Consider the following 20,255-nt stretch of genomic DNA (forward strand, 5'->3'; position numbering starts at 1 on the left):
CTTGTTAGTAACAGCCGTGGTGTTACTAACAATTTAACATCATTTGCAAAACAAAAAGGCAAACAGCCAAATCCTGCTCAACTAACAGAGAATTGGCTTGCCAGATTTCTCTGCAAAGATATTTTGGCTGTGCAAGTGAAGCATCAACTGGCAACAGCCACGTTTATATCTCTGAATGACTTTGCATACAACCTTTACCTGATCAGTCAACATGACTGGCAATTCCAATGCACGTGTAAGTGATCGTTAGGTGTTCTAGAAGGAACAAGGTCAGATATTCTCGAAGGAATGGCATCATGGGCAATTAGTGTTTCTTTCAGACTTTTTGCTCCAGGGGAGCACTTTGAAAGTTTGGGGGGGGGGCAGGGGCGTATTTAAGGGGGCGGGGAACTTTAAGAATTCGGAGGGGGGTCAAGGGTGTATTTAAGGAGTGACACATGATCCCCCCCCCCTCCTCGCAAGAAATAAATTCAAAACTACCAACGCTGAATAATTTTATACTTCAATTTGCGAAGTTACCTTCATGTTTGGCTTGCCCGCCCCTCCTCAAATAAATCCTCGTATGCGTACAGCGGTGGGAAGATATGAGTTTTAAAAAACACTCCTGGTTTATATCGCTCCCATAAAAATGTAACAGATCAAAATAATGACAGTACTGCAATATTAGGAAAAACAAAAATTTTGATTGGAAAATGCAAAAAAAAAAAGTAATGAAAACATTTCTTAAATTTTGAAATATACACAAAATCACTCTAAGAAAAATATTATAAAGTTTCATATTGACAGTCCTCCATCACTCTGTAAGTGCATAAGAAACTTTTAAATTTATAAAACATGCAAGGACGCATGAATATCATGTAAACAAAAATTATTTTAAATTGAGCACATTTACAGAAACAAATATTCGTTGAATTGCTCCTTCTGAAGTCGAAATTTGTTTCATCAGATTGTCTTACAATTCCTAAAACTGACAATAACATGTAATAAAATAAAAATTGCAAACAGTGAAGAAAAATAACTCTCACCAAGTTTCACAGGAAAAAAAGACAAGGAAAGTGATTAGAGCCTGGATTATGTGCACTAAAAATCATGAAGAAATGCATGCATATATATGCACTAAAAATACTTAAAATATTTACTAAAAGCTAAAAAGAATATGTGCTGAAAACGAAAAAAATATTTGCTCTTTTTTTTTCTTTTCCTTTTTTTATATAACTTACATGAAGAAAGAAGTGAAAAAAAAAAATAAAAACGCAGTAATATGCATTTTTTTTTTAAAATACCGTTTATTTGCACTAAACGTCAAAATTAGCGATTTCATATGCACATATGCAAAAGACGGTTTTGTAATATGTGCAAAAAATAAATAACTAATTAAATAAATAAATGAAACTAAGTAAAAATAAAACTAAGAAAAAAAACTTAGGGTTTTTAAAAAATGAAATATTTTAAATTTTTTGAATTGAAAAAGTGGATAATATTACTAAAATTTTTTTTAGCAATACTAGTAGACCATCATTTCACATGAGGATTACTAACAACAGATTAGTAATTCCCAAATGTTTACAAAGTAAAGTACTTGGCTCTTTTACATGTAGAACGTCCTGGTATAGTTCAGATGAAATATCTTGCTCGAGGATATTTTTGGTTTCCTCACATGGATAAAGAAATTGAAAATTATGTCAACAAATGTGTTCCTTGCCAAATGACAAGACCAAGTGCTGTTAAAGTTCCATCAAGCAATTGGCCTTTGACTGGCAAACCTTTCGAGCATATACATATTGACTACGCAGAATTTGAAAACCATAATCTTCTAATTGTAAAAGATTCATATTCTCAATGGACTGAAGTTGCGGTAGTCAAAAGTATGGACTCTACTATCACAAAGTTACGATCAATATATTTTTGTTTTGGTTTATCAAGTGAAATGGTTTCAGATAACAGAGGTCAATTTAAGTCAGAAGAATTCTTTAATATTTGTAAATCGAATGAAATAAAATTTTGAAATTCTCCACCTTATTATCCTAATTCAAATGAAGCAGCAGAGAAGAATAAATATTACAAAAAACATGTTAAAAAAACAAACATTTTCAAACCGAAGATATGGGAGTTTTCAACATGGGATTGATTGTGCTTTATTTTCTTACAGAAACACGCCATGTTCTGTCACTTTAAAATCTCCTGCTGAACTATTATTTAAATTTACTCCTCAAATCACAAAACTACGGTTTGATCATTTGACCCGTGAAAGAGACTACCAAGAACATCAGCAATCATGTACAAATTTGCATTCCGCTGTATGACATTTCAATATTTATGACAAAGTTTGGGTAAAATCTGTTAGAAATAATGAAATTAAATGGTTTCCTGGAAAGATTATAAAAATTATTAGTGCAAATGCATATTTAGCAGATGTGAATAAGCAAATACGATTTGTTCACGATGATCATCTGCAAAAAAATGTTACTGAGGATTCCGAAGAGCCAAAGAAGCGCCAGAAGATTCTCCATTACCCTTTATTTCGATCCCTACTGAGCCAACTAATTTAAAGCATGCTGTTATTGGAAAAGATATATCTAAAACTCCAAAATCGGTCTCAGTTGCAGAAGACAAAGCAACCGCGCCTAAATCTCCAGAAGCTAAGGGCACCCATATGCAAAATTGTAGGGGTGGGGGGGGGGGCTCAGATATTTTCCCCATGGTTTATCTGGGTATTTTCCCCATGGAAACTGATTTCAGGACAGATTAGAGTCATTAAAATTAGAAATTTTTAATAACTTATTCCATTAATAACTGGAAAAGAAATGTTTTTTACATTTTTAAAAAGAAAAAGTACTAAAAGCAAAGAAGTTCTACTTTCTAAGGGGGGCCTCGAGCCCCCACTTGCCCCCCTATATGGGCGCCCATGCCAGAAGCTAAAACAGAAAAGATAGATGTTGGTACAAATGCATATTCGCCAAACCCTCCAACTGTCAAAACACCGAGACCAAAAAGAAACACTAAGCCGCCAAATAGACTGACTTTAATGGGTCGCTCTTGGATAGAACAACTTAATATAAAAATATTGATAACTTCAAGCCTGCATTTACGGGTAATATAAGCAATGAATGTAATTTTAATGCTAATGAAGTTGATTTTTCTAATGAAGATAGTTTTCTTAAATGGTACAAATCAAAGTTTCCGGATTGTTTTGACTTTAATGATTATAGCGGTATATTAGGGGAACCTGTAAATATTGCAATGAAGGAGAAGACTGTTCCAATGTTTTGCAAATCCAGACTAATTCCTTATGCGCTGAGAAGCCTAATTGACAAAGAATTGGACTCTTTAATTCCTAAAGGAATTTTAAATTGGCTACACCCATTGTAGTTGTTCCCAAACTTGACAGTGAAGGTAACAAGTCTGTCAGGATTTGTGGGGATTGTTCTGTGACTGTAAACAAATTTTGTGTAGTGAATAACTTGGCTAATTTGACCATCAGTGACACTTGATTTTTCATCACCTTTTTTTTTTTTTTTTGTAAAATAAATAGTGGAAATCTTATTCTATAACCTTATCAATTGAGTACAACACAGGGCCTTCTACATTTTTTTTCTGTTTTTGTTAAATTTACTAAAAAATTTGCAGTGAAGCAAAGTTCACTGGAATGGCTCAAAATTATCGTCAATGACTATAAATTTTTTTTTAATAGTTATACGTTCAGTATTTAAAACATTGTAACATCATATTTATATTGTTATAGCTAAAAAATAATAATTATGTTTTGTCAATTTCATATAGGTTGATTGCTTTTTCATGTTTCAAATTGGAATTCTCTTTTCTTCAGTGCATATTACTTTTCCATGCCACTATTTATTTTAATTGATACAATAAAAGATGTGTTGTGGTTTCGTGTGTGCATGTGTTTTTTCCAAATGAAGAGTCATGTTTGATATTAAAAAAAATATGCTTTAATGTTCACAGCAAAAATATTTACATTTTTGTAATCTTTTGTTTATGTAGTTTGCTAAGAAAAAGGATCTGGAATTAGCTACTGCGCTAAACTCTCTGAAGAATCTTCCTTTTCCAAAATTTCCACATGACATCCCTCGTTCCTACGTTGATTTCTTGAGAAGATACTTTGAGAAAAAAACTGCTGATGGGATAGTTCACTTTAAAGTTCTTTATTCGCCATGCCCAGTAAGCGAGCTTCAACAAGCAAGTGAAATTAAACCAAATATTTTTGAAAAACGTGAACGGGAAAAAGAGATGAGGAACACTATCTTAACAATGCTTCACTTGAAGGATTGTAGTAAGTTGCATGTTTACCTGTCATTACTTTTGTTGTGCATATTTTTTTAATAATTAGCTTTTATCATACTTACCTTGTCATGAGCGGGTGGGTTAATCTTTTTATTTGTTGACAAAAATACAAATGTAAAATAGTATAGTAACCCCTTGTTACATTATGCCTTTCTATATCTCTCATTCAGATATACAGTAAATTCTCGATTATCCGTGGAATCGGGTGGCACAAGTGCCGCGGATAGTAAAAATCGTGGGTAAACTGCAGAAAGGGCTAAAATGAGGGACAAATAAGGTAAAAATTCTTTTTCCTCCAAAAATTAGCTGTATTGACGCATAGTATTTTCTACAAACAGTAAAAATATATACAGTGCAATAAAATTGTTGTATTTTTGAACTACAGAAGTGTGATGGAGAAAGCACAAAAAATGGAGAAATAAAACAAAAACAACCAAGTTTAATTTTGCAATTTTTCGACCAAAAAACAGCTATTGACGTTTGCTTTTTACTGCGAAAATACAAGTTTCCAACAGTCGACTGATTTGTGGATAATCCTCTCGCGAATAATCGGGAGTTTATTGTATTGCGCTTATTCCTTGTCTCCCGAAAAATTTTTTTTAAATGTATCTTTACATTTGACATCAAAGGAATAAAGGTTATCTTTCTCAGAAAAATAATTTTCTTTTTTTTTTAATCAATGAAAAAACCTGGCATGTTTTTCATACACTTAATTAGCAGGGCCGTATTTAGGGGAGGGCAGGTGGGGCTACTGCCCCGGGACCTCCACAACAAAGGGGCCCCCACAATAAAATTTTTGCAAAATATCCTAACTTTCACGGGTCAGCAAATTTTACGTTTTTTCTCCCCTATAAATTATAATAATAAAAAAATAAATAGTAACTTCAGGATGTATTTACTATTAAAGTGCTGATCGAAAATATTGGATATATGCATATATATATCAAACTATTCGGATATATATCAAAGTATCGAATATTTTCGAAAATATGATCATCTTTTTAAACCCTGATTAGAGGCCTCCACTCCTTCGTTGCCCCGGGGCCTTCACACTTCCAAATCCGGCCCTGTTAATTAGTTGAAGTTTAAGTTACTACTTTCAATTTGCAATCCCCCACTAACAAAAAATCTATATGTATTTTAAATTATTTATTTTTTTTAAAGATAAAAATTGGTCGACAAATTTTTTTTTTTTTTTTTTAAAGAAAATCATCCTTATACGATAGAGTAGTATTTTTGAAGATGCACATTTCATTACTTTTTACGTTGATTGAATTTTTCCTCTTTATGACCTCGGTTATGTGCCATTCTCGGATACATCGCGCTTTTTTTTTTGCCTCCTGACAAGTGCGATATAACAAGGGTAATTGTTAATTTAAAGTGGTTTTTGATAAACATGTGGGTTTTGGTGGACCAAATTCTTGTGTTCTGTCTATTTACAAATTCTGTAAGATGAAAATATTCTATATCTGTAAAGAACACAAAATTAAGTTTTTCAGTACTACTTCATCCAAGAATGACTTTAGCCTGTGGCATTAAATTAATCGTTTAATTTCATTAGGAGTTTTCCATTCTTGAATAACACCAAACACGGTAAGCGTGAAATTTCAATTTCTTCAGAGCTCTGTGATTAGTTCTATATGTTAAATGTCTATGATACCAGATTTCTAACTCTTTGAAGGCAAGTTTGGGATTTTGCCCTACATATTGTCCATTTTGTACTGGCCTAGTAGAAATGGGCAGTCACTTCTTCTCAAGTCTCCAATATTTCCAGTTTTCCAAAAGCAGGATACTGATTAAAACTGTTGTCTTCAGTGATGTTCCCATAGGGTATATTCCATATACGCCGCATACTCTCAAACATTTTTTAGACATATAGCGTGTACCCTCAAGCTTCAAAAATTTTCATTTATAAATTCAGATTCTATCATCGCATTTTAAGATTTTCCTAAAGCAATGATGATCGGCTAAGAATGCCAATAGCTACCGGTTACAATTTTTACCAAAGCGCCCTTGTAGCAGCACACAAAGAGTAGTTATTAATCATTACAGTAGTAGTTAATTAAAGTTAATTTTCAAAATATAAGAAAAATATGAAACTTTAATTTTGCCATTTTTTTTTCTTCTCCCTGGAAAACCCTGAACTCTTATTACCATTGGGTTATACCCTCATGAATTTCTGGACATATATGTATATGATCACATACACATATTGTGCATAATGGATTACAGGAAGTATATCCTCAGAAAAATTGATGGGAACATCACTAGTTGTCTTGTTGGGGACAGAAGAATTCTGTAGTTTAATATTGAAGACTTCAACAATGGCTTCAAATGAATGAGTTGAAAAACATTGTTCGGTAAAAAAAATTCTTTGATCCTAACCTACAAGTAGAATATTTTCCTCTGTGAAAATATTCTACTCGTATTTATTGATTTTTTGGTTAGCTTAAATATAAACAAACAACGTGGAATCTTAAAACAGAAAATCCAATTAACTGTGTCTGCATGCAAGTTCAGTTGCTGAGGGAAATTTGGGAAATCCACGACTTAACATCTAGTCTGTAATGGTGTTAAGTAAAATCAATTATGCAATTTGTTCATAAAAACTGATGAATGTTTTAAATTTTTAGCTGCCACTACAGAGGTACAAGAACTCTTGACTCTTATACTTGATACATTTCTTACTGATCTGTGTATGAGCCTTAAGCACTATGAAAATGAAAAGGTGAAATATTTAGCCATTTTAATATTTTATAGAAAAGGTAATAAATTAAAACGCAATGCATTTATCTTATTCTTAATTTTAGGATCCTTTAAATGCTGCATTACCAGTTGCAATGGGTTGCATCAAGGGTGTAAAAGATTTGAGAGATTTTTATGTAACAGAAGTAGTTGAAAGACATGCTGTTATTTTCCGAGAATGTTTCATAAGATATAGGAAGTTTTTGAAACATAGAAGGTTTATAAAGAAAAATACCACATACTGGTAAGATTTTTTTGTCTTTTATATGTATACTAGTGGTACCCGCACGGCTTTGCCTGTGGTAGAAAATTAAAAGATCATTTGATTCGCCTGTATATTTACAAATAATGAATGATAAAGTTCTCGAAAATTTGCTATATTCATTTGCTTGCCCATGTTACGGTTCCACATTATGATAAATTCCAGATTTACTCGTCCATGTTGTGATAATTTGCTTGGTGAAATTTTCTTAAAATTGAATAGAAAATGAACAAAATCGAATTTTCAAAAAATCACTTCCAGGTGCTCACCCCCCATGCTACGAACTAATTATGCGCCAAATTTCATGAAAATCGGCCAAACTGTCTAGGCGCTATGCGCGTCACAGAGATCCTGACGGACAGGGAGACTTTCAGCTTTATTATTAGTAAAGATATATCAGTGGCGTCACTACAAGAGGGCAAGGGGGGTGATCCGCCCCGTTCGGGGGATGACACCTAAATTGGAATTTCAAATTTTTGAAAAATACTAAGCTAAATTGTATTTTTAAGACTACAAATTCAAAAATATTCCTGGAGAGCTAACCTTGGACCCCCCCCCCCCCCTTTTTCCCACCCCACGTCATGGAATGAATATTATACTCAGGATTTGGTTCAGATTGTCAATCTAGTAGTGACTTCCTATCATACCAAAAAACTGAACTCAATTATATTTCCCTGTGTTTGAGGAAGTAATTAAGAAGCCTTCAAATTCCTGCACACCTTTACTCTTTTGAGCTCTCGATGGCCTGCACGCATGCACCTTGGGGAAGTTAAATAAAAAGCATTCAAAGTTTTTATTTGTCTTTTGCACATTCTCCCACTTAAAATTTTGTATAACTCAAATGAGGCAGTGAGAAGCAAAGGGATGTAAGTGGACATTTTCAAGTTTTGAGTAAAATGCGTTTGAAGATAACATCCTAGGTAGGCTTTCATTAAATTTTTTTCTAGATCATGTTGTATAGCAGCAACTACCAGGGTTACTAGTACCATCTCTTTCCCCCAAGACAGAGGAGAGATTCACCTACCATGTGTACTGGTTTCCAAATTTGTAATTTTGCCACTTGCATCCCCTTGCTTCTCACTGCCTCAAATGCATGGCTGTTTCTGAAATTGTATGAATTTCATGGTTTCATATTAACATAGAATGTTAAAACCTGTTTTTTTTTTTTTTTTTTGCATTTGTAGCGGGGGGGGGGGGCGACACTACAAATTACTGCCCCGGGTGACACCCATGCTAGGTACACCACTGTATGTATATATAGTATACATATTGTGTTTCCTTTTCTTTCCAGCAAAAACGTATAACATCTGTATGAAACTACAGAGGCTTACACTTATTGTTAGAAGGCATGCAGCTGTTATCAAAATTTTTGAACAAAAACTGTCAAATTGGCATCAGAAAATTAAAAGCTACAAAACAACATCGCTATGGCATTGGGTTTTGAGCACCTGCACTATTCACAGAGATATCTTTTCCAGAACAACATGGTTTGAGAAAATTTGTGCTCAAAAACAAGCCCACTCATTGCAGTAATATTGTAGTAATATTTCATTAATGGGTTATTTTAAACAACTATTTTCTGTAATTGTGTAAGATTTGTTAAATTTAGTAAGTTTACAGCAGTCATATTCTGAGTGTCAACCATTTAAATTGAATGATTTTCCTTATGATTGATTTAAATCTCTTTTTAAATTAAACCTTGAAATCCTCTTGAAAATTCTAAATTTGTTAGTTCTGCCCTTTTCTTTGTTAGTAAACCTTTCCTTTTATATTAATTTTGTCCCTATTATATCCTTCCTCCACCATTACTATCTTTTCAACTTCACTCAACCTGAAAAGTCAAATTTTTAGTTAATGGTTGTTGGACATTTTGAAATTGGTTGAAACTTTTTTTATTAGTAGCCACTGCATTCAGGATCTTTTTTTTTTTCTGTAATGAAAACAATGAGAAAATATTAAGATACTGAAGAGAAGGTTCAGACAAACGAGGCCTAATGCTATAGTAAGTATATTTGTACAAAACAGAAAAAGCAAACATGAAAACAATATTGCTTCAACCATGAATTCTTGTAAAAAAATTTAAAGCTGTACATATAAATTAAAAAGCAAGAAAGATATTTAGAAAATATTCATTGAAAGAAAAGTTGAAGTTTTATTTATTTATTATTATTATTATTACTATTATTTTTACTGGAATTACGCATTTGAACAGTGATTGTAGAAATTTTTATGTACTTTTGTTAGAAAAGTTGAGCACATGTGTAAAAAGTTTGAAAATCCCTCCCGTCCATAATACTGGATTGTTTCTGTAAATTTTGTCTCTAGGGCTGCAGTTCCAAAACTTTTTCAACTCACGGCACCCTTTGAAGAATTAAAATTTTCTCGTGACACCCTAGCCTATCTCTACTGTATATAAGCATATTGAGACCATGGGCACTTCAAAACACCCCTGCCTTTCCCTATGGCACCCCAGGGTGTCACGGCGCCCACTTTGGGAGCAACTGTTCAAAGAAAAGTTAAATCATCATGGAAATAATTGTAAGGTATATTTATGTATATTGATAAACACCAATGCTACTTTCTTGAAAAACTTTCCTTTTGTTCTTTATAATTGGTTTTTGTTGATCCTTTTTTGTGTGGGATATAATTTAAATATATTTTATTTTCTTAACATGAAAAATCCCTCCTTAGCTTTTAAAAAATCCTTATTAAAACTCTCATTTTCGTTATGATATCCAGTTGTGTGTGTCTCCCTAATGAAAATCTTGATGTAATTAATGTTTGTTTACAGATTAGTATTTTGCTTTTTAGCTGAATTCTTCAATTTACGTAGCTATATTATTTTATTCCACATCTTCTAATGTCTACAATGACAGATTCATTATCACAGCTTACAGCTAAATTAACGTCACATTTGGATTAAAGTTTCAATGAAATATGATTACCAACCACATGCATCAAAATTGTGCATTTTCTACCATATTTACCAAAATACTTGGTTATTATTAAAAATCAGAGATTATAATTGATAATAATCAGATTTATTATTTCAACCTTAGGTATATTCCACCAATTCTCATACATGTGAAGATTATGAATTAAATAACCCTTGCATTCTATCTGCTGAACCGATCGAACCAAAATTTCACACATAGTTGTTTCAAGGAGTGTGCTGGTGATCGTGATGAGTTTAAACAATACAGCGCTCACAAGTCGCGTTCATAACACACTTTTCGACCCGATAAATCCCCACTCTGGCTAAAACCGATTGAAAAATTCCCCATTTCCATGTAAAAAGAGGTTCTCCCATTATACCAGAGAAAGCGGTTTTTACCCAGCATCCTTAGCAGCTACTAGACAAACTTGTTTCAGGTAATGCATTCTGGGTAAAAACACTGCTTTCACTCCAGAAGCTAGCAGGAGTAGAAAGATTCCACATATGCCCCGCAAATAACTGGAATGCGGTGAAAAGCAGGTTCTTTCCTGGGTCGAAAGTGTCTATGGAAACGGCCCTAATGTTACAGTTAGAGAATTTAAAAATTTTTAAATGGCAACAACCAATATCTCTTCTCATAAAGTGATCAGCATATTGAAAAAACACAAATGACTTTGGAACAATTGGTGTACTTTTTGGCACATTCAAGCACCTGATTGGAAAAACACTCTTTCCACACTCCATATTAAAAAAAAATCTTGAGTAATGCTTAGCTTATGTGTTCTGTGATTAATGCTTCTTACTGCTGCCTAATCCTGAATTATGCAAAGTTAGTCAAAAATCCTCTTCTCTCATGTTGGCATCCGTCCTCTATACTTCTCTTCTTTACAAATGATTTATGACAGTAATTTTCATCACATACCAATCATTCCAATAACATTTGCAGTTTTTCTATATGCTGTTCTAACTGTAATCGTAGCCATGAGCACGACATTTTTAAAATCATCACAATCTCCTATGCATGTCTCCAAGTAACTATGTATAAAATTTTGATTTGACTTGTTCTGCTAAGGGCTGCTTTATTTATTTTCTTTCCATGAAAATCATAGATTAAAACATGGTTCTAATGTTTTTTTTTTTTTTTTTTTTTTTTTTTTAAGGTTTAAAAAGGTGAAGAAGTTTCCAAAGGTTTCTTTGAATCCTCAACGAGTTTCCAGTAGAAGAGCCACTAGGAGATCCGACTATTCTCATCAAAATAAAAGAACTGCTACTTTTGTGAAACCATTGCCACGTTCAGAACTAAAACAATCCTCAACTGTATTTGAATCTAAGGACACTACAGATGACGAAAAAATGGAATGTGAAAGTTGAAAGAAAAGTGTTTAGATTGAAGATAAAATGTTGAAGAGTAAAAAATGTCGAAACACAAAAAAATCCATAAAAGAAGTATGAACAAAATATGATAGCAGCGTAAATAAAGCAAATTGTCTGAAAATGCAGCAAATAGCTGTTTCAAGGACAGTATTTTTACCGAATAGGTCAAATTATATATTACCCAGTGTGAATGTAGGACATGGGAATGAAAATAACTAAGCTGTAAACCAAGGATCAAAAAAGCCTGCGACTTAGAAATCAACCGAGAGCACAGAACAAGGAACAAAAACAACCAATAAAAAGTCTAAGAGCAAAGAAGGGGAGTGAAAGACTTGCAGAAAAAGCAGTTATAAAAATTGCTTTCAAATATTAGGAAAAATGGATTACTGAAAAAATGCCCGGAGAATGACGATTTTTCCAAATATGAATATATTTTCCGAAAATCAGAGTCACTGACCAAGGAACATTTACTAACGTATAATTCTAGCAGAGAAAAATCTGAACAATACTGAGACATCCAAGAGTTTATGAGTTCTTTATGCTTAACATAGTTTTCATGCAATGTTAGATGGCGGTTGAGGGGAGGGCATGCTTAGACTGACCAATGTAAGTTAAACCACATTTGCAAGCAATATTCTAAATACCTTAGTTGCTATGACAATCAATAGGACATTTCAATTTAGTAAGCTTAGTCTTACAGAAGAAAATGCAATGTCTAAACCAAACTTTTTTTTCAATATTTTAGCTACTTTAACTAACTTTTGGATGAAAAGACAAAACAATAGTGTAAGCAGATGTAGAGACAGAACCATTTTCTGAAGGAAGGAACTAAATTAATCCATTATAAAAAGCTTCAATGATATTAGGCCAATAGCCACAATCTAAAGCCTCAGTAAGACAGCTCAGTATGTAAAGATTTCCATAAAATAAATGTTCCAAGCATATAGCACAAAAGCATTAATAGGTGCCAACTTTTGATTCAGATAACCGGAAGGGAATTTGTCAGGAGGTAGTGAAACAGTGTAAAGTTTGCAAAATTGCTAAATCATAAATTTCATTAAAAACACCCATGACACTATGGAAGACCAGTAGCAATTGCTGTGTTACATTTATTGCTAGTTAATTGCTATGTCAAATGTAACTAAGCCATACTACCAACAGAGTGGCGTGGCATAGTTACGCATTGGCCTCTTTTTTGTGCTCATAGTTGTAAGTACAAAAACAGCTCCAGTCAATGGATTTTCAAGATGCAGAAAAATCTTCAGTATACATGCCGTATGATTATGTAACGTATAAAAAATCCTGTGAGTATTCGTTTGGACTTAAATACTTTTGAGAAAATTTGAATCCTAGTGCAGTTTCGCATCTTCGATAAGAGCCCAGGTGCCTCCATATGGTAAAAAAAACTTAGGTGTCAAAATGCAAGTGATAATAGCACCTACAGTGGTGCCACATTAAAAAATCAATGTCAACTTTTAGAAGACACACTAAGTTGACAAGTGGTGAAAACTCAATATGCAGCAGCAAAATATAATACAAACAAAACTAAATGTAACTTAATGAGTTAAAACATTTAGCAGCAAATGTACATTTTTGATATTTTCCACAATAAATTATTTTTATCAACTTTATTTTGTTTCCAACTGACCTATGTGTATGTGCCAAACCACCAAAAATATTTGCCAGGTAGAAGGAGAAAAGCTTAAGATCATTATGTTAAGCAAAGCTAATATATGCTCAGGAATTTATAAATGTGTAATATTACTTCAAGTATGTGAGGGTGGAGAAAGTCACTCCCCCCCCCCCGCAATCCCTACACACCCACCCAATGAGGATTCCCCTGGATGATGTACTGCACAGATATTGCAAGTTTTTCAAACTGTAGAAACAAAACACTGCTTTACTTTTTTGGAAAAATAAATTTAGTTTTGAATGAGTTAAGTTTAAAATGGAATATTGGACAGAATCAATGTTAAAAAGTTGACTTTTAAGGGCTGAGAAAAAATGTTGGTAGAAGAAGTTATATTTACTGTTATAATTTTTAGCCTACTTTCCCACAAAAGTAAAAAAGTTTCAATGTTTGCATTGAAAATACGTACAACGAAAAGATGAGCGATGATCAAATTATCACAATGTTGTATTTAACGAGGTTTTGTTACGCATGTCTTCAAATTACATGCCTTCTATTGTGCGCTTACTTTTTTATGTTTACTTTTTTTGATTCTTCTTCATAATGTTCATTCTTTGAAGTTTCTAAAGAGCGAAATGCCTTAAGACACGATTCGAAGCACAGTGCAGAGTTCCGCACGGGCCAACTAGTATCTCTCTATTTCCCTAACGTAATAACTTCAATATATATGCAAATTGAAACCTTTAACGAAATTAACCTATTACAAAAAAAGTCAGTTTAGGTTAAACCAACAAAAATCTAGAAAAGTCCACTTCAAATGAAAACAGGTGGGATTGGTGGTCTGTAGATCCTACAACAGGTGTGGGTTACTTCAACGCTATATCCTCAAGCTCTAGTTCAAATTCATCATCATGGTTGAAAGCAAATTTTGGACGTTGATTACAAGGCACCAATTTGAGGTATTTCACACTATAAGACTCAGGTGTGACCCAAGCAGACTAAAAATTGCCGTCCATGGGTACACATGGTTGTCTGTCCTTGGGTACAAAGGTACGCCATTTTCATTTTGCAAGCCAGTCACATCAACAGGACAACAGTTTCACAACATTAAAAATCAGATACAAAACCTTCAAAATATAGGGAAACATGATACTTACAACAAAAGTAACTAATACTATCCACGACGGACGAAAAAAAAAAGAAATTGCTCATGTTTTTTTTTTACTTAGGTCCTACTAAAACGGAAAAAATGCGATAAAATCTTAAATGTTCGTTTGATGGTGTTGAAACTTCCTGGGGTACTGGAGAGGGCTGTGACACATACGTTGAACACCAATTAGGATCTCTCTTGACGATACCCGGACTTTCCCGACCAACATCCATAGGTACAAGCTTCCGTGGGTACAGCAGCTTCCCCTGCAATTACGTATGTTATGTATTTCAGTTTCGAAAACTTTCCAGGGCGAATTTCGAATGCCATTACTTCCCGTTAAATTGCCTTAGGTGGTCTAAAAACTACATTTCCAACGCTTCAATTTCTAAAAATTCCCTGGGTAACCCCCCCCCCCACCTTGCCCATTTTAACATCGAACGAAAACAAAGAAAGAAATCCATCCCTCATTTGGTCAACACACATCGGAGCGCGAAATCTTCACTTGGCACTGGCCCGCTGCTAAGCCTTGGGAGGGAGAGGGGTACGATTTCAATACAGTTCAGATATGTGGGAGGGGGGGGGGCATAATCTCTAATTTTTGGCCTTGGAACGTAAATAGATGTTAATCCGGTGCTGTTTGGGTGAGAGAAAATACTGTTGAAATTGAATGGTTATGCTATATGCTGAATCCATGTATGCAAAATGTATCAAAGTTTCATTAAAATAAACTTAATTGTCTCATTTCAGAGCCTTTTCTAAAAGAAAAAAAAGATTTTAGATTTTATACCCACCTTCAACTAGAGTCGCTATACGTTTTTATATAGGGGACTCTACCTTCACCCACCTGACACTGACCGTTGCCATACCGATGGGCATAATCGAGATCTTTTGATAATCGAGATCCCAGGAATCGAGTACTTCTGATAATCGAGAGTGATTGATAATTGAGATCTTTTTAAGTCAATCACTCTAGTGATTGATAATCGAGATCTTTTGAAATCGAGAACTAGAGCGATTGATATACGAGATCTTTGGAATCGAGTACTCAATCGATTGACTTCTCGAGATCTTTGGAATTGAGTACTCGAGCGATTGACTTCTCGAGATCTTTTGAATCGAGTACTCAAGTAGTTCATTTTCTGAGCTTTTCCAGAATTGAGTTGACTGCTACAGGGTTGCCCACTAAAGGGGGTGGGGCATGGTGCAGCCTGCTCCATTGGCTGGTTTTTCAGAGTGTTTTTATCTCATTTTTGAGAGGGGCGTGGTCCATGACGCAGCCTGCGAAACCGAAATTTTTAGAAGTGGTTTTTTTAGAGGTTTTTTTAAAATCTCATTTCGGGAGGGGGGGGGGAGAGCTGTTTCTAGATGGATGCTCCGTAATATTTGAGAGGGTGTGCCATCGCCCTGCGAAAGGGGGGGAGGTGGACACTCGTCTTTTCGAACAGTCGAATTCCCGAATTGTTTTGGCAGGGGTGTGCTCGAGATAGGAATGTGCCATTTAGCCTATCATTTAGAGGTATAATAAGGGGCAAATCCTCCCTGCTTTTAGAAGTTATTGTAATCATATAAGTGAAGTTTTTTCTGTTATTCGGCATAATATGCAACGTAGGATACTCTTTAAACCTCTCCTCCTCTCTTGTAAAGTCCGAAATAACGGGCTTGAGTTTCATGACGCATAGGTAGCTATTGAAACTTCAATTTATGGTTGTCTGGAGGGAGGCAATACCCCCCCCCTCAAATTCCTTGATAAATTCTAGTTTTTACATTTAAGTGGGTCTAGTTTTTTGCTGTTTTCCGATAAAATGAGCATGTACACCCTTTGTCCCCTTACCCTCTGGAAAAGTTCGAAATGCAAGCCTGTTTTAGGAGGCCGATTTGATAGATTTTAGTCTTCATTTAGCGGTCGCAATCCTTGGAGGATGCAGGTTCGAAGAGATTCCCTGTTAGCTTGTCAGAAACTAGGAGCTCGGCATTTGGGCGACTGAGTGATTTATTCAAACGGTTATGCATTTAAACTAATGATTTTCAGTAATCACGTGATTATTTCGAATGGTTTCGGGCTCTCTAACTCCAAGTTAATAATGTAAACAAGTAAGGGAATCGCTGCTATCTGCACAAAAGAACTCGTTGTTTCTTGTTTATTGCTTTGCTTTTTTTTTTTTTTTCGGCGCTCTTGTTGAGAGTAGTGGAATTATATTTATCTGACTAATACATGGGGAGGGAGGGTAAAATATTTCTGGCTGCGTTTTCCAGAGGATTGAGATTCCCGGCACATTGAAAAGTGTACAAGTGTGGCTTGAAGTTCATGATTTTTTTTTTCTTTTTTGATTCGCTCTCTTTTATTTATTTTTTTTTTCATTCGCTGACTTGAGGGAATATGCAATAACAATAATAAAAGTGTAGGGAACGAAGTTGAAATGTTTCTAAGTGCATTAAAAAGAAATACTGAAGTCCGTCGTGTGAAATTATAATTGCTTCCACTCATCAGCCCAGTTTTTTAATAAAAATTACATTTTATACAGGTTATTGTCTTTTTTTTTCTTTCTAATTCCATACACAAGATATTTGTGACTTCTTGTGTGCGTAGCATTTATTTTCGTCTGCGTAATTAAATTTAAGTGTTTCGCTTGTTTTACCCACTTCTGTTTATGTCATATTCCTTATATTTTCAATGTCATATTCCTTACAGTTTTGTAAATGTTGATTGGTATATTATTTACCCTTTATACATTTACCCTTTATATATATTTACCCTTATTACTTAAAAATTTGGAGTCAATGGATTTGCTGATTTTATGAGTTTTTTTTTTTTTTGGTAAAGTTGTATGTGAGAGAGGCAAAACTGCTGAAAATGCTTCGGCTCGCGACGGTCCATTTCGGAACTTAAGGTTTCGTAGCTATGTCTCATTTTCCGTTCGCTGATCCTCAAAAGGGTTGAAATTGATTACCAAGTTTCTCTGAAAATCAGATTACGTATTCGGTTTTCAAATCATCCAAGGCGCTCCATAACCGAACATTCTACAACAAGAATATATTATACAAGGGTCCTCGTGAGATAGAGTACAAGAGAGGGGGATCAGTGGCGCAGACCGCGGTTTCTCAAGAGAATGACGGGTGTTTGTCCGTCCCTGTGCGCAATAGCGCGCCTCTTATGACAATACCCCCTCCCCCTAAGAAATTATAATCCAAAAAAGAGCTAAGACCACTTTAAATTTTCAATTACACGGTTTGTACCATACCGGTTCAATATATTTTTAAGTTTATCAATTCTCAATTTTAAACCTGCTAGTCTCGCCCAAAGACCGGGCCATATTATCATTATCCCTCACTTTTTGATAAAAATTTTACATATTTAATGTTAATAACTGTCAAGTTCAAAACAGTATGAAAGCATTTCTCTAGCCTTTGTTTCAAGATTTCACCACCAGATACACCAGGGGTGGATACAGAAAATCATTTGAAGGGGGGTGGGGGTAATGCTGAAAAAAGCCCTCCCCCATGAACGAAATTCCAGTTTTAGGTGCGAAAAATGTCTGAAACTGCTTCAGGGATTTAAAAAAAAAGCCCCAAATCGGTCAGGAATAAGGCATAAAATTGGGGATAAACTTTGCAAATTAATTTCATAAGCAATGTAACGAAGTAGAAGTTCAAATATTTTCTTTAAAAATAATTAACGTATTAAAAAGATACTGTCATCGTTTACATTTTATGCATAAATTGTTTAGACACAATGGGTACGGATAGTGTTGTCGACGGTTTGGAGGGGAGGGGGCATGACCCTCATTGTACCCGCCACTCACACAACACATTCCCCTCCATAAATCCGCTCATACAATAATTAACAATTTTCGTTCGAAAAATATTGTTCAATTACTAAGGAATCTCTCAATTATCGAAAATTCGATGCCAAACATTCAACTATAACCCCATTCGAATAAAGCAAGCGAAAATCAATCATTCGATTTTAAAATCATTCCAAATCTATCTATCCCATTAACGAAGGCGCACCACCTATGAAGCTCTTCCCCAAGAGCAATACCCCCAAAAAAGACAAAATCCCCTAAAAATTACAACCCTGCAGTTTGTGTCACCCCCCCCCCTATTTGCACCCATAGGAATGAATTACAAGAGAAGTAAACCACTTGTTTTATATTAAGAAATAAATAAATACCTTTGTGCTGAGAAGTAACATGAATTGACAAACTTTTTGTATCCCAAATATACAGAGTACTGCAGAAACATGTTTTGGAGTTTTAAGGTACCCTTTTTACAACAAAATATAGTAAGCTTTTGCATGTAAGGGGCCATTCATTAGTTACGTAAGGATGATTTTGGCAATTTGTGACCCCCCCCCCTACCGCCTACCTCCATGTCAGGGTACGTAAGGTTTTTCAAACCCCTCCCCCTATTCTTTCGTAAGATTCCATTTCATTTTTCAAAATAATAAAATAACGAATCTAGCATCAATGGAATCGAAATTAAATTCACTTAAACCTTTTTGTGTAGTGAAATATTTACTAAAAAGTTGGAATCTAGACTGAATGTTATTTCAACATTTTTTTGTATATGATGCGATACTAGTTAAAAATAAAACATGGCATACAATAGTGCAATACTTTTATTACATTTTATTCTTCATTCTTTTAAAAAAAAATAAACAGCTCATCCTAATTCCTTTTTTTATTTTCTAGACGCAAATGAAATATACAATCCCTGTCAAACCACTTGACCGCGCGATTTCAGATGTAAAACATCGGCTTGGAAAATATTGCATAAGAATGGGTTTGACCCTCCCCCCCCCCCCCCCCCACCAAAGCATGTAGACATTTTTCCAACTCCCTCCCCTTCGGGACCCTTACTTAATGAATGGTCCCTAAAGACATCCAGTAATGTCCTTACATCCACAATCTCACTATTTTGCATTGAAAAAAGGATTCCTTGAAACCCCGAAACATGTGTAGTTATCTGTATATTTGGGCTTTAAAGCGTTTGTTATTGCCTATTACACTTGTATCATTACCCAATGGTATAGTCGAAGGTGGACGTAAGGGGGAAGATGTTCCCTCAGGTTTTCAGCTAAAGTACTCCCCCTTTTTACCTGAAATATAATTTTAATGCCTCTCAAATTAGAACCTTATTAGCGCTCCCAACCTTTACTTCCACCACCGGGACACACAACATATGTCTCCCACAGACCCGTCCATGTGATCATCCATTAACTCCTTAACGATCGGATAATTTTCAAGAAAGCGGCCATAAAAGTGTCAATTTTTTTATTTAAGAAAATGATATAAAAATAAGTGTATGAACAACATGTGCATTCATTTTCAATTTTTTTAGATTGAAAGTTTAAAAAAAAATAAAATTTTGTGAAAAGTCAACAAGCAAGCAGCGAAAATTTAAGAAATACGTCTTTTATACATTAAAAAATAATTTTCTTAATATTTTGTGTAATATAAGTCAATTTTTCTTGTGTGGTAAATTTCAAAGCTTGAGATACGAACGTCACAATCTGGTAAGTTAGAACCAAATTTCCTTTCTTCATCTCTGCAATTACATTTAAAATCTGCAACAACATTTAAAATGGACTGGTACTGCCTTTTAGTGTATAAAGAGAGAAATAAAATGTATTCCGGGCTAAATAAATGAATTGGTTTTAATAGTTTCATCGCGTTAATATTGCACACCCCAGCACGGCGCTATCACGGGAGCGGGAAATCGAGGTCGAAACCCCAGCACGGCATCCCTACTAGCAAAATTTCTTGCATCAACCTGGACAGATCTTGATATTATACTGACGGCGTCAATATTGACGTGTTTCATACTGCATAAAGCTTGCATAAAGATTAAAAAG

At 34.5% G+C, this 20,255-nt stretch overlaps 1 protein-coding gene across 1 annotated transcript; it reads left to right on the forward strand.

Annotated features, from left to right (window-relative positions):
• Nucleotides 1-4,044: 4,044 nt before the first annotated feature.
• On the forward strand, nt 4,045-13,219 carry LOC129224547 (uncharacterized). Its single transcript, XM_054859022.1, has 4 exons — nt 4,045-4,291; nt 6,936-7,030; nt 7,113-7,291; nt 11,405-13,219. Exons 1-4 carry the CDS (start codon nt 4,249-4,251, stop codon nt 11,613-11,615), a joined length of 528 nt encoding a protein of 175 aa, XP_054714997.1. The 5' UTR covers nt 4,045-4,248; the 3' UTR covers nt 11,616-13,219.
• The last annotated feature ends 7,036 nt before the right edge of the window (nt 13,220-20,255 follow it).

Source organism: Uloborus diversus, chromosome 6, assembly GCF_026930045.1.
Source record: "Uloborus diversus isolate 005 chromosome 6, Udiv.v.3.1, whole genome shotgun sequence".
Taxonomy (NCBI): Eukaryota; Metazoa; Arthropoda; class Arachnida; order Araneae; family Uloboridae; genus Uloborus; species Uloborus diversus.

Bases quoted from the DNA above. Each gene is read 5' to 3' on its own strand.
- LOC129224547 (XM_054859022.1), top strand. From the start codon at position 4,249: ATGAGGAACACTATCTTAACAATGCTTCACTTGAAGGATTGTA. The intron at 4,292-6,935 runs GTAAGTTGCATG...TTAAATTTTTAG, and splicing joins GCTTCACTTGAAGGATTGTA to CTGCCACTACAGAGGTACAA. The intron at 7,292-11,404 runs GTAAGATTTTTT...TTTTTTTTTAAG, and splicing joins AAGAAAAATACCACATACTG to GTTTAAAAAGGTGAAGAAGT.